Source organism: Scyliorhinus canicula, chromosome 3, assembly GCF_902713615.1.
Source record: "Scyliorhinus canicula chromosome 3, sScyCan1.1, whole genome shotgun sequence".
NCBI lineage: Eukaryota > Metazoa > Chordata > Chondrichthyes > Carcharhiniformes > Scyliorhinidae > Scyliorhinus > Scyliorhinus canicula.
In genome coordinates this window covers 106,833-119,033 of record NC_052148.1, presented here as the reverse complement: position 1 = coordinate 119,033, position 12,201 = coordinate 106,833, and the positions used below count along the sequence as shown (strand labels likewise).

At 49.3% G+C, this 12,201-nt stretch overlaps 1 protein-coding gene across 1 annotated transcript in view; it reads left to right on the top strand.

Moving 5' to 3' along the window:
- Window positions 1-12,201, top strand: part of LOC119963589 (dynactin subunit 1-like) — a 160,521-nt gene that overhangs the window by 79,247 nt on the left and 69,073 nt on the right. The window contains exon 6 of the mRNA XM_038792919.1: window positions 8,361-8,558. Within this exon, the coding sequence (XP_038648847.1) occupies window positions 8,361-8,558 (198 nt within the window). The remainder of the gene's footprint in view (window positions 1-8,360; window positions 8,559-12,201) is intronic.

Genomic DNA, 12,201 nt, shown 5'->3' with positions numbered 1-12,201 from the left:
TTCCTATTTCACCAAAGGATTAAGAGATAGTCCTTCATGGCAGAGATCACCAGCAATGCAGCTCGCAGCCACACCCAAGCTTTCATCAAACTGAAACTAAAACTCCCAAAAAGCAGAAGTGAGCTCAGCTCCCCCCCCCCCCCCCCCCCCCCCCCCCCCCCCCCGTGACATCACTTCAGTAATATGATCATTTTCATTTCTTATAGGTACATTTCTTAAACATTCAATTCTTAAAGGCACTCTCACATGACAATTAGTTTAAAAGATTGAAAATACTCTCCGGGATTTACCCACCAATCAGCTTCTTTGGTTGGTCCCACTACACTTTCTGAACCGTGTTTGTATTTATCTTTCTCTCTCTTGCTCTCTCAAACTCCCAGCACCTCTCTCGATCTCTCAAACTCCCAGCACCTCTCTCGCTCTCTCAAACCCCCGTCTCCTCTCTCGCTCTCTCAAACCCCCGTCTCCTCTCTCGCTCTCTCAAACCCCCGTCTCCTCTCTCGCTCTCTCAAACCCCCGTCTCCTCTCTCGCTCTCTCAAACCCCCGTCTCCTCTCTCGCTCTCTCAAACTCCCAGCTCCTCTCTCGCTCTCTCAAACACCCAGCTCCTCTCTCGCTCTCTCAATCTCCCGGCTCCTCTGTCACTCTCTCAAACCCCCGTCTCCTCTCTCGCTCTCTCAAACTCCCAGCTCCTCTCTCGCTCTCTCAAACACCCAGCTCCTCTCTCGCTCTCTCAAACCCCCGTCTCCTCTCTCGCTCTCTCAAACTCCCAGCTCCTCTCTCGCTCTCTCAAACTCCCAGCACCTCTCTCGATCTCTCAAACTCCCAGCACCTCTCTCGCTCTCTCAAACCCCCGTCTCCTCTCTCGCTCTCTCAAACCCCCGTCTCCTCTCTCGCTCTCTCAAACCCCCGTCTCCTCTCTCGCTCTCTCAAACTCCCAGCTCCTCTCTCGCTCTCTCAAACACCAGCTCCTCTCTCGCTCTCTCAATCTCCCGGCTCCTCTGTCACTCTCTCAAACCCCGTCTCCTCTCTCGCTCTCTCAAACTCCCAGCTCTCTCTCGCTCTTCAAACACCAGCTCTCTCTCGCTCTCTCAAACCCCCGTCTCCTCTCTCGCTCTCTCAAACTCCCAGCTCCTCTCTCGCTCTCTCAAACTCCCAGCACCTCTCTCGCTCTCTCAAACTCCCAGCACCTCTCTCGCTCTCTCAAACCCCCGTCTCCTCTCTCGCTCTCTCAAACTCCCAGCACCTCTCTCGCTCTCAAACTCCCAGCACCTCTCTCGCTCTCTCAAACTCCCAGCTCTTCTCTCGCTCTCTCAAACTCCCAGCTCTTCTCTCGCTCTCTCAAACCCCCGTCTCCTCTATCGCTCTCTCAAACTCCCGTCTCCTCTCTCGCTCTCTCAAACTCCCGTCTCCTCTCTCGCTCTCTCAAACACCCAGCTCCTCTCTCGCTCTCTCAAACTCCCGGCTCCTCTCTCGCTCTTTCAAACTCTCGTCTCCTCTCTCGCTCTCTCAAACTCCCGGCTCCTCTCTCGCTCTCTCAACCTCCCAGCTCTTCTCTCGCTCTCTCAAACCCCCGTCTCCTCTATCGCTCTCTCAAACTCCCGTCTCCTCTCTCGCTCTCTCAAACCCCCGTCTCCTCTCTCGCTCTCTCAAACCCCCGTCTCCTCTCTCGCTCTCTCAAACCCCCGTCTCCTCTCTCGCTCTCTCAAACCCCCGTCTCCTCTCTCGCTCTCTCAAACTCCCAGCTCCTCTCTCGCTCTCTCAAACACCCAGCTCCTCTCTCGCTCTCTCAATCTCCCGGCTCCTCTGTCACTCTCTCAAACCCCCGTCTCCTCTCTCGCTCTCTCAAACTCCCAGCTCCTCTCTCGCTCTCTCAAACACCCAGCTCCTCTCTCGCTCTCTCAAACCCCCGTCTCCTCTCTCGCTCTCCAAACTCCCAGCTCCTCTCTCGCTCTCTCAAACTCCAGCACCTCTCTCGCTCTCTCAAACCCCAGCACCTCTCTCGCCCTCAAACCCCGTCTCCTCTCTCGCTCTCTCACACTCCCAGCACCTCTCTCGCTCTCAAACTCCCAGCACCTCTCTCGCTCTCTCAAACTCCCAGCTCTTCACTCGCTCTCTCAAACCCCCGTCTCCTCTATCGCTCTCTCAAACTCCCGTCTCCTCTCTCGCTCTCTCAAACTCCCGTCTCCTCTCTCGCTCTCTCAAACTCCCAGCTCCTCTCTCGCTCTCTCAAACTCCCGGCCTCTCTCGCTCTTTCAAACTCTCGTCCTCTCTCGCTCTCTCAAACTCCCGGCTCCTCTCTCGCTATCTCAACCTCCCAGCTCTTCTCTCGCTCTCTCAAACCCCCGTCTCCTCTATCGCTCTCTCAAACTCCGTCTCCTCTCTCGCTCTCTCACACTCCCATCTCCTCTCTCGCTCTCTCAAACCCCCCTCTCCCTCTCTCGCTCTCTCAAACTCCCGTCTCCTCTCTCGCTCTCTCAAACTCCCGTCTCCTCTCTCGCTCTCTCAAACTCCCGTCTCCTCTCTCGCTCTCTCAAACTCCCGTCTCCTCTCTCGCTCTCTCAAATTCCCGTCTCCTCTCTCGCTCTCCCCAACTCCCGGCTCCTCTCTCGCTCTCTCACTCTCTCGGCTCCTCTCTCGCTCTCTCACTCTCTCAACCCCCCATCTCCTCTCTCGCTCTCTCAAACTCCCGTCTCCTCTCTGCTCTCTTCACTCCCGTCTCCTCTCTGCTCTCTCTCACTCCCGTCTCCTCTCTCGCTCTCTCAAACTCCCGTCTCCTCTCTCGCTCTCTCAAACTCCCGTCTCCTCTCTCGCTCTCTCAAACTCCCGTCTCCTCTCCGCTCTCTCAAACCCCGTCTCCTCTCTCGCTCTCTCAAACTCCCGTCTCACTCTCGCTCTCTCAATCTCCCGGCTCCTCTGTCACTCTCTCAGACTCCCGGCTCCACTCTCGCTCTCTCAAACTCCCGGCTCCACTCTCCTCTCTCAAACTCCCGGCTCCACTCGCGCTCTCTCAATCCCCGTCTCCTCTCTCGCTCTCTCAAACCCAGCACCTCTCTCGCTCTCTCAAACTCCCGTCTCCTCTCTCGCTCTCTCAAACTCCCGTCTCCACTCTCGCTCTCTCAAACTCCCGTCTCCACTCTCGCTCTCTCAAACTCCCGGCTCCTCTCTCGCTCTTTCAAACTCTCGTCTCCTCTCTCGCTCTCTCAAACTCCCGGCTCCTCTCTCGCTCTCTCAACCTCCCAGCTCTTCTCTCGCTCTCTCAAACCCCCGTCTCCCTATCGCTCTCTCAAAACTCCCGTCTCCTCTCTCGCTCTCTCAAACCCCCGTCTCCTCTCTCGCTCTCTCAAACCCCGTCTCCTCTCTCGCTCTCTCAAACCCCGTCTCCTCTCTCGCTCTCTCAAACCCCGTCTCCTCTCCGCTCTCTCAAACTCCCAGCCCTCTCTCGCTCTCTCAAACACCCAGCTCCTCTCTCGCTCTCTCAATCTCCCGGCTCTGTCACTCTCTCAACCCCGTCTCCTCTCTCGCTCTCTCAAACTCCAGCTCTCTCTCGCTCTCTCAAACACCCAGCTCCTCTCTCGCTCTCTCAAACCCCCGTCTCCTCTCTCGCTCTCTCAAACTCCCAGCTCCTCTCTCGCTCTCTCAAACTCCCAGCACCTCTCTCGCTCTCTCAAACTCCCAGCACCTCTCTCGCTCCCTCAAACCCCCGTCTCCTCTCTCGCTCTCTCAAACTCCCAGCACCTCTCTCGCTCTCAAACTCCCAGCACCTCTCTCGCTCTCTCAAACTCCCAGCTCTTCACTCGCTCTCTCAAACCCCCGTCTCCTCTATCGCTCTCTCAAACTCCCGTCTCCTCTCTCGCTCTCTCAAACTCCCGTCTCCTCTCTCGCTCTCTCAAACACCCAGCTCCTCTCTCGCTCTCTCAAACTCCCGGCTCCTCTCTCGCTCTTTCAAACTCTCGTCTCCTCTCTCGCTCTCTCAAACTCCCGGCTCCTCTCTCGCTCTCTCAACCTCCCAGCTCTTCTCTCGCTCTCTCAAACCCCCGTCTCCTCTATCGCTCTCTCAAACTCCCGTCTCCTCTCTCGCTCTCTCACACTCCCATCTCCTCTCTCGCTCTCTCAAACCCCCATCTCCTCTCTCGCTCTCTCAAACTCCCGTCTCCTCTCTCGCTCTCTCAAACTCCCGTCTCCTCTCTCGCTCTCTCAAACTCCCGTCTCCTCTCTCGCTTTCTCAAACTCCCGTCTCCTCTCTCGCTCTCTCAAATTCCCGTCTCCTCTCTCGCTCTCTCAAACTCCCGGCTCCTCTCTCGCTCTCTCACTCTCTCGGCTCCTCTCTCGCTCTCTCACTCTCTCAAACCCCCCATCTCCTCTCTCGCTCTCTCAAACTCCCGTCTCCTCTCTTGCTCTCTCTCACTCCCGTCTCCTCTCTTGCTCTCTCTCACTCCCGTCTCCTCTCTCGCTCTCTCAAACTCCCGTCTCCTCTCTCGCTCTCTCAAACTCCCGTCTCCTCTCTCGCTCTCTCAAACTCCCGTCTCCTCTCTCGCTCTCTCAAACTCCCGTCTCCTCTCTCGCTCTCTCAAACTCCCGTCTCCTCTCTCGCTCTCTCAAACTCCCGTCTCCACTCTCGCTCTCTCAATCTCCCGGCTCCTCTGTCACTCTCTCAGACTCCCGGCTCCACTCTCGCTCTCTCAAACTCCCGGCTCCACTCTCGCTCTCTCAAACTCCCGGCTCCACTCGCGCTCTCTCAATCCCCCGTCTCCTCTCTCGCTCTCTCAAACTCCCAGCACCTCTCTCGCTCTCTCAAACTCCCGTCTCCTCTCTCGCTCTCTCAAACTCCCGTCTCCACTCTCGCTCTCTCAAACTCCCGTCTCCACTCTCGCTCTCTCAATCTCCCGGCTCCTCTGTCACTCTCTCAGACTCCCGGCTCCACTCTCGCTCTCTCAAACTCCCGGCTCCACTCTCGCTCTCTCAAACTCCCGGCTCCACTCTCGCTCTTCAATCTCCCGGCTCCTCTCTCGCTCTCTCAATCTCCCGGCTCCTCTCTCGCCCTCTCAATCTACCGGTTCTTCTCTCGCTCTATGACACTTTCAGGTCCTCTCACTCTTTCAAACTCCCTGAACCCCTCCTGCAGGACCTCATTACTCTTCCTGCGTTTGTCATTAGTACTAATGTGCACTGCGACCTCTGGCTGTTCACCCTTCCTTCAGGATGTCCTGTGCTCATTCGGAGACATAATTGACCCAGGGAGGCAACACACCATCCTGGAGTCTCTTTCAGGTCCACGGAAGCGCCTATCTGTGCCCCTTACTATAGTGTTCCCATAACTATCGCTCTCCTGCACTATTAATGCTGTGGCTACCAGGGCAGGTCAAAGGTTAGGAATCTTACGGCGAGTAACTCACCTCCTGACCCCCCAAAGCCTGTCCACCATCTACAAGGCACAAGTCAGGAGTGTGATAGAATACTCTCCACTTGCCTGGATGAGCGCAGCTCCAACAACACTCAAGAAGCTCGACACCATCCAGGCACAAAGCAGCCCCGCTTGATCGCTCCTCCTTCCATCCAGCACCTGTGACACCAGCAAGGGATGACTAAAAACAATTCGAAAGAGAGAGAAGTTGGAGTCTGAGATGGAACCAGCACGTGATATAAAACACAGCAAAGTATATAAAAAGGAAAGAGAGTAGCAACATGGAACATTGGAAAATGTTCATCACTATTTCTAAGAGGGTGACACTGGGATTTAAACAGCAAAATGAAAGCAAAATACAGCAAATGCTGGAAATTTGAAATAAAAGCAGAAAATGCTGAAGAATCTCAGGTCTGGCAGCGTGTGTGGAGAGAGAATCCGAGTTAATATTTCAAGTCTGTATGACTGGAGAGTTGGAGAGTGATAGGAAAATGAGGGTTTCAAGGTGTTAAAAATGGGGGAGGGGCAAATTGTAGGTCAAGGTGGGATTGGTGGGAGGGATTAAATGGCAAAATGTCAGGGGCCAAAAGGCAAACAGTGGAAATGATAGTATTGGAGGCAAAATCTTTTGTCCCAAGTGGGTGTTAGTCGCAGAATAACGGTCAGCACTGTCTGAAAGCAAAATGGCAGAATGTGTTAATAGCAGAGAAAGAGTTTGCCCTGTCTGAAAGCATAAACGTGAGAACAAGATTCAGACTTGGGGTCAAAGAGTTATCGAATTATACTGTACAGAAAGAGGCTCTTCGGCCATCATGTCTGCGCTTGCCATTAAACACCTATTTCAGCATCATTTACCAGCACGAGGTGGGGTGTAGCCTTGTTGTAGGGAAGAACATTCACAATGGAGGGCAGAGTTCATTGTCGGAAGTTGTTGAACTCGTTGAGTCCAGCGGCTGTGTCATGTGAGAGTACCTTTAAGAAGTGGGTGTTTATAAATGGGGGTGTATATAAGTATCTGTAGTGAGAGTACTGTTAAGAAATGGGTGCTCATTACTGCAGTGATGTCAGAGAGTGGGTGGAGCTGGGCTGTCTGTCAGCTTTTTACTTTTGTTTTAGGCTGTTTGCTGCAGGGTGTGTTTCAGTTTTGTTTTCAGAGTTGGAGAGCTGCAGTCACAGCCAGAAGGTGTATGAATCTCTCTCTCTAATCTAAAGACTAATTCGATCCTGGTGATTTAAAACTATTAACAGCAGTGACTTTAACCTGATGTGTTTCTGGCAAAAGGTGTTTTAAGTCTTATGGATGTTAAAAGGAAAGCTTAAAGGATTACTTAGTGTTGTATTCTTTAGGGGTTGTATTTGAATTGATGGTTGCTAAGATGTTCACTGTATGTTTTAAAAAGGTTAACTTGAGTTCATAGAATAAACATTGTTTTGCTTTAAACAAATACTTTTCCATTTCTGCTATACCACTCCTGTAGATTGGGCCGTGTGCTCCCCATACCACAATCTAGTAAAAGTGGTGGATCAGGTGGACTCCATGATACACTTTGGGGTTCTCGAAACCCTGGCCTATAACAGGCTGTAAAGTGCCTGTGTGGGAAATGGGGTTCTGTTCCTCCAGTTAGTTTGGAACTTCACTGGAACATCGCAGTGGGAGCGGAGGATCTACCAAAATGCATCACCTCGCATTTGTTCGGGTTAAATTCCATCTGCCATTTCTCTGCCCAATTTAGCAGCCTATCTATATCCTGTTGTATTCTCTGACAATCTTCATCACTATCCGCAACTCCTGCAATCTTAGTATCAGCCGCAAACTTGCTAATCAGACCCGCTACGTCATTTATATATATTACAAAGAGCAGAGGTCCCAGTACTGATCCCTGCGGAACACCACGAGCTACAGACCTGGATTGGGAAAAACGCCCTTCCACTGCTGCCCTCTGTCTTCACACACCCCAGGCGAGGGGCAATGTGGAGATGGTGGGGAATTGAAGCAGTGCCTGCTGGCCTCACTGTGTTACTGTTGTGGACCAGGATTAACAACTCTAAAATGTATTATGGAGCCCACTGACCTCCAACTGTTTATTGATTTGGGCTAGGATGAGCAGAAGAGCTTGCCTTTCTGGTGTTATTCAACAGAGTTCTTGGGCGTTTTTAATCAAAACACAAGCTTCATTCAAAGAATTTAGTTAATATTTGTATAAACACTCACACCAAGACCTTTTATCAACTACAAACATAAAGACCCCACACAGCTACACTAATATATGTATAACCCTTAATGAATCCCCCCCTTAACTGTTCCAATTCAATAACAAAATCCAAGCAAAACCAGAAACCCCTTTTCAAAGGTGTGGCCCAGCACACAGCACTCTTACTGGTATGAGACTGCTGTTATACTCCGTTCCCCTTTCCCAACAGCAGATTTGAATTCCTTCCGGAAAGCAATTCTGTCCTTTAAGTTATCAAGTAGTCTCGAAACAGCTTTTAAAATGAAGGTAGTGACACACTTTTTTCAACCTGTGCAGTTCAAATCAGTCCAAACTCAAAGCGAAAGTAAAACCTCACAGAGCCACAGCCCAGCTCCACCCACACAATGACATCACTGAAGCCATGTGATAAGACAAAACCTTTCTTAAAGGGTCATTCCCATGACATCACGAACCAGCTGTTCAGCTTACTGAGCTAAACCAGTATAACCAAACTAGGCGACAGTTTTAGATGGAGGATCTGGATCGGAGCAGGCTTGGAGGTCCGAAGGGCCTGTTCCTGTGCTGTAATTTTTCTTTGTTCTTTTTGTTCTTTGAATTTGTGTTAACTGAGTTGTTTAAAGTGGGTGAAGAGAGAGTTAATGTCAAATTCCAAAGTTTCACAACTAAATGCTTCTATTTGATATTCAACTAGAGTTATGTTGAGGGAAGAGTTTAACGTCTTCCATTGATATCATGTGTTTCTAGGAGGAGGAGAATCTTCGAGCCCAGGTGAAGGATCTTGAAGAGAAACTGGAGACATTAAAAATGAAGAGAAATGAAGACCGAGTCAAGCTGAAGGAGCTGGAGAAATTCCGGATTCAGTTTGAGCAGTTACAGGAATGGAAGCAGAAGATGCAGGAACAGCAGAATGAACTGCAGCGGCAACTGAAAGACGCCAAAAAGGTTCATGCCCCCTTCATTATTCATGCACAGCTCCTCTAGTCTCACCTCTCATGGTGTGCAGCCTTGGCTCAATGGATGTACTAGGCTGGGCATGGGGAAGAGATAGCGCAGCATTCTCCATACTCCACATGGTTAGCATTGCTTCAGTGAAACAGCAGGATAGTTCTGTGTTAATTACTGGGGTTGGTATATGGACTGTGTTTAATTGCTGGGGTTGGTATATGGACTGTGTTTAATTGCTGGGGTTGGTATATGGACTGTGTTTAATTGCTGGGGTTGGTATATGGACTGTGTTTAATTGCTGGGGTTGGTATATGGACTGTGTTTAATTGCTGGGGTTGGTATATGGACTGTGTTTAATTGCTGGGGTTGGTATATGGACTGTGTTTAATTGCTGGGGTTGGTATATGGACTGTGTTTAATTGCTGGGGTTGGTATATGGACTGTGTTTAATTGCTGGGGTTCGTATATGGACTGTGTTTAATTGCTGGGGTTAGTATATGGACTGTGTTTAATTGCTGGGGTTAGTATATGGACTGTGTTTAATTGCTGGAGTTGGTATATGGACTGTGTTTAATTGCTGGGGTTGGTATATGGACTGTGTTTAATTGCTGGGGTTGGTATATGGACTGTGTTTAATTGCTGGGGTTGGTATATGGACTGTGTTTAATTGCTGGGGTTGGTATATGGACTGTGTTTAATTGCTGGGGTTGGTATATGGACTGTGTTTAATTGCTGGGGTTGGTATATGGACTGTGTTTAATTGCTGGGGTTGGTATATGGACTGTGTTTAATTGCTGGGGTTGGTATATGGACTGTGTTTAATTGCTGGGGTTGGTATATGGACTGTGTTTAATTGCTGGGGTTCGTATATGGACTGTGTTTAATTGCTGGGGTTGGTATATGGACTGTGTTTAATTGCTGGGGTTAGTATATGGACTGTGTTTAATTGCTGGGGTTGGTATATGGACTGTGTTTAATTGCTGGGGTTCGTATATGGACTGTGTTTAATTGCTGGGGTTAGTATATGGACTGTGTTTAATTGCTGGGGTTAGTATATGGACTGTGTTTAATTGCTGGAGTTGGTATATGGACTGTGTTTAATTGCTGGGGTTGGTATATGGACTGTGTTTAATTGCTGGGGTTGGTATATGGACTGTGTTTAATTGCTGGGGTTGGTATATGGACTGTGTTTAATTGCTGGGGTTGGTATATGGACTGTGTTTAATTGCTGGGGTTGGTATATGGACTGTGTTTAATTGCTGGGGTTGGTATATGGACTGTGTTTAATTGCTGGGGTTGGTATATGGACTGTGTTTAATTGCTGGGGTTGGTATATGGACTGTGTTTAATTGCTGGGGTTGGTATATGGACTGTGTTTAATTGCTGGGGTTAGTATATGGACTGTGTTTAATTGCTGGGGTTAGTATATGGACTGTGTTTAATTGCTGGGGTTGGTATATGGACTGTGTTTAATTGCTGGAGTTGGTATATGGACTGTGTTTAATTGCTGGGGTTGGTATATGGACTGTGTTTAATTGCTGGGGTTGGTATATGGACTGTGTTTAATTGCTGGGGTTGGTATATGGACTGTGTTTAATTGCTGGGGTTGGTATATGGACTGTGCTTAATTAATGGGGTCCATATATGGACTGTGTTTATATACTGACGCCATTGCTGGGGTTGTGTTTAATTATACGTGGGCTGGTGCTGGGACTGTATTTACTACAGTTGGTGCTGGAATTGTGTTCAATTTGTGGGGTCTGTACATGATCGGGTACAGTGTTAGGAGCAGGAACTGTATATAATTACAGGGGTCCATGCTGGAACAGTTTTTAGTTTCAAGGTAGAACATAGAACGATACAGCGCAGTACAAGCCCTTCGGCCCACGATGTTGCACCGACATGGGAAGTCAAAAACTAAAGGCCATCTAACCTACACTATGCCCTTATCATCCATATGCTTATCCAATAAACTTTTAAATGCCCTCAATGTTGGCGAGTTCACTACTGTTGCAGGTAGGGCATTCCACGGCCTCACCACTCTTTGCGTAAAAAACCTACCTCTGACCTCTGTCCTATATCTATTACCCCTCAATTTAAGGCTATGTCCCCTCGTGCTAGCCACCTCCATCCGCGGGAGAAGGCTCTCGCTGTCCACCCTATCTAACCCTCTGATCATTTTGTATGCCTCTATTAAGTCACCTCTTAACCTTCTTCTCTCTAACGAAAACAACCTCAAGTCCATCAGCCTTTCCTCATAAGATTTTCCCTCCATACCAGGCAACATCCTGGTAAATCTCCTCTGCACCCGTTCCAAAGCTTCCACGTCCTTCCTATAATGAGGCGACCAGAACTGTACGCAATACTCCAAATGCGGCCGTACCAGAGTTTTGTACAGCTGCAACATGACCTCATGGCTCCGGAACTCAATCTCTCTACCAATAAAGGCCAACACACCATAGGCCTTCTTCACAACCCTATCAACCTGGGTGGCAACTTTCAGGGATCTATGTACATGGACACCGAGATCCCTCTGCTCATCCACACTACCAAGAATTTTACCATTAGCCAAATATTCCGCATTCCTGTTATTCTTTCCAAAGTGAATCACCTCACACTTCTCTACATTATACTCCATTTGCCACCTCTCAGCCCAGCTCTGCAGCTTATCTATGTCCCTCTGTAACCTGCAACATCCTTCCACACTGTCTACAACTCCACCGACTTTAGTGTCGTCTGCAAATTTACTCACCCAACCTTCTGTGCTCTCCTCTAGGTCATTTATAAAAATGACAAACAGCAACGGCCCCAGAACAGATCCTTGTGGTACGCCACTCGTAACTGAACTCCATTCTGAACATTTCCCATCAACCACCACCGTCTTCTTTCAACTAGCCAATTTCTGATCCACATCTCTAAATCACCCTCAATCCCCAGCCTCCGTATTTTCTGCAATAGCCGACCGTGGGGAACCTTATCAAACGCTTTACTGAAATCCATATACACCACATCAACTGCTCTACCCTCGTCTACCTGTTCAGTCACCTTCTCAAAGAACTCGATAAGGTTTGTGAGGCATGACCTACCCTTCACAAAACCATGCTGACTATCCCTAATCATATTATTCCTATCTAGATGTTTATAAATCGTATCTCTTATAATCCTCTCCAAGACTTTACCCACAACAGACGTGAGGCTCACTGACCTATAGTTACCGGGGTTATCTCTACTCCCCTTCTTGAACAAAGGGACCACATTTGCTATCCTCCAGTCCTCTGGCACTATTCCTGTAGCCAATGATGACATAAAAATCAAAGCCAAAGGCTCAGCATTCTCTTCCCTGGCTTCCCAGAGAATCCTAGGATAAATCCCATCAGGCCCCGGGGACTTATCTATTTTCACCTTGTCCAGAATTGCCAACACTTCTTCCCTACGCACCTCAATGCCATCTATTCTAATAGCCTGGGTCTCAGCATTCTCCTCCACAACATTATCTTTTTCCTGAGTGAATACTGACGAAAAATATTCATTTAGTATCTCGCTTATCTCCTCAGCCTCCACACACAACTTCCCACCACTGTCCTTGACTGGCCCTACTCTTACCCTAGTCATTCTTTTATTCCTGACATACCTATAGAAA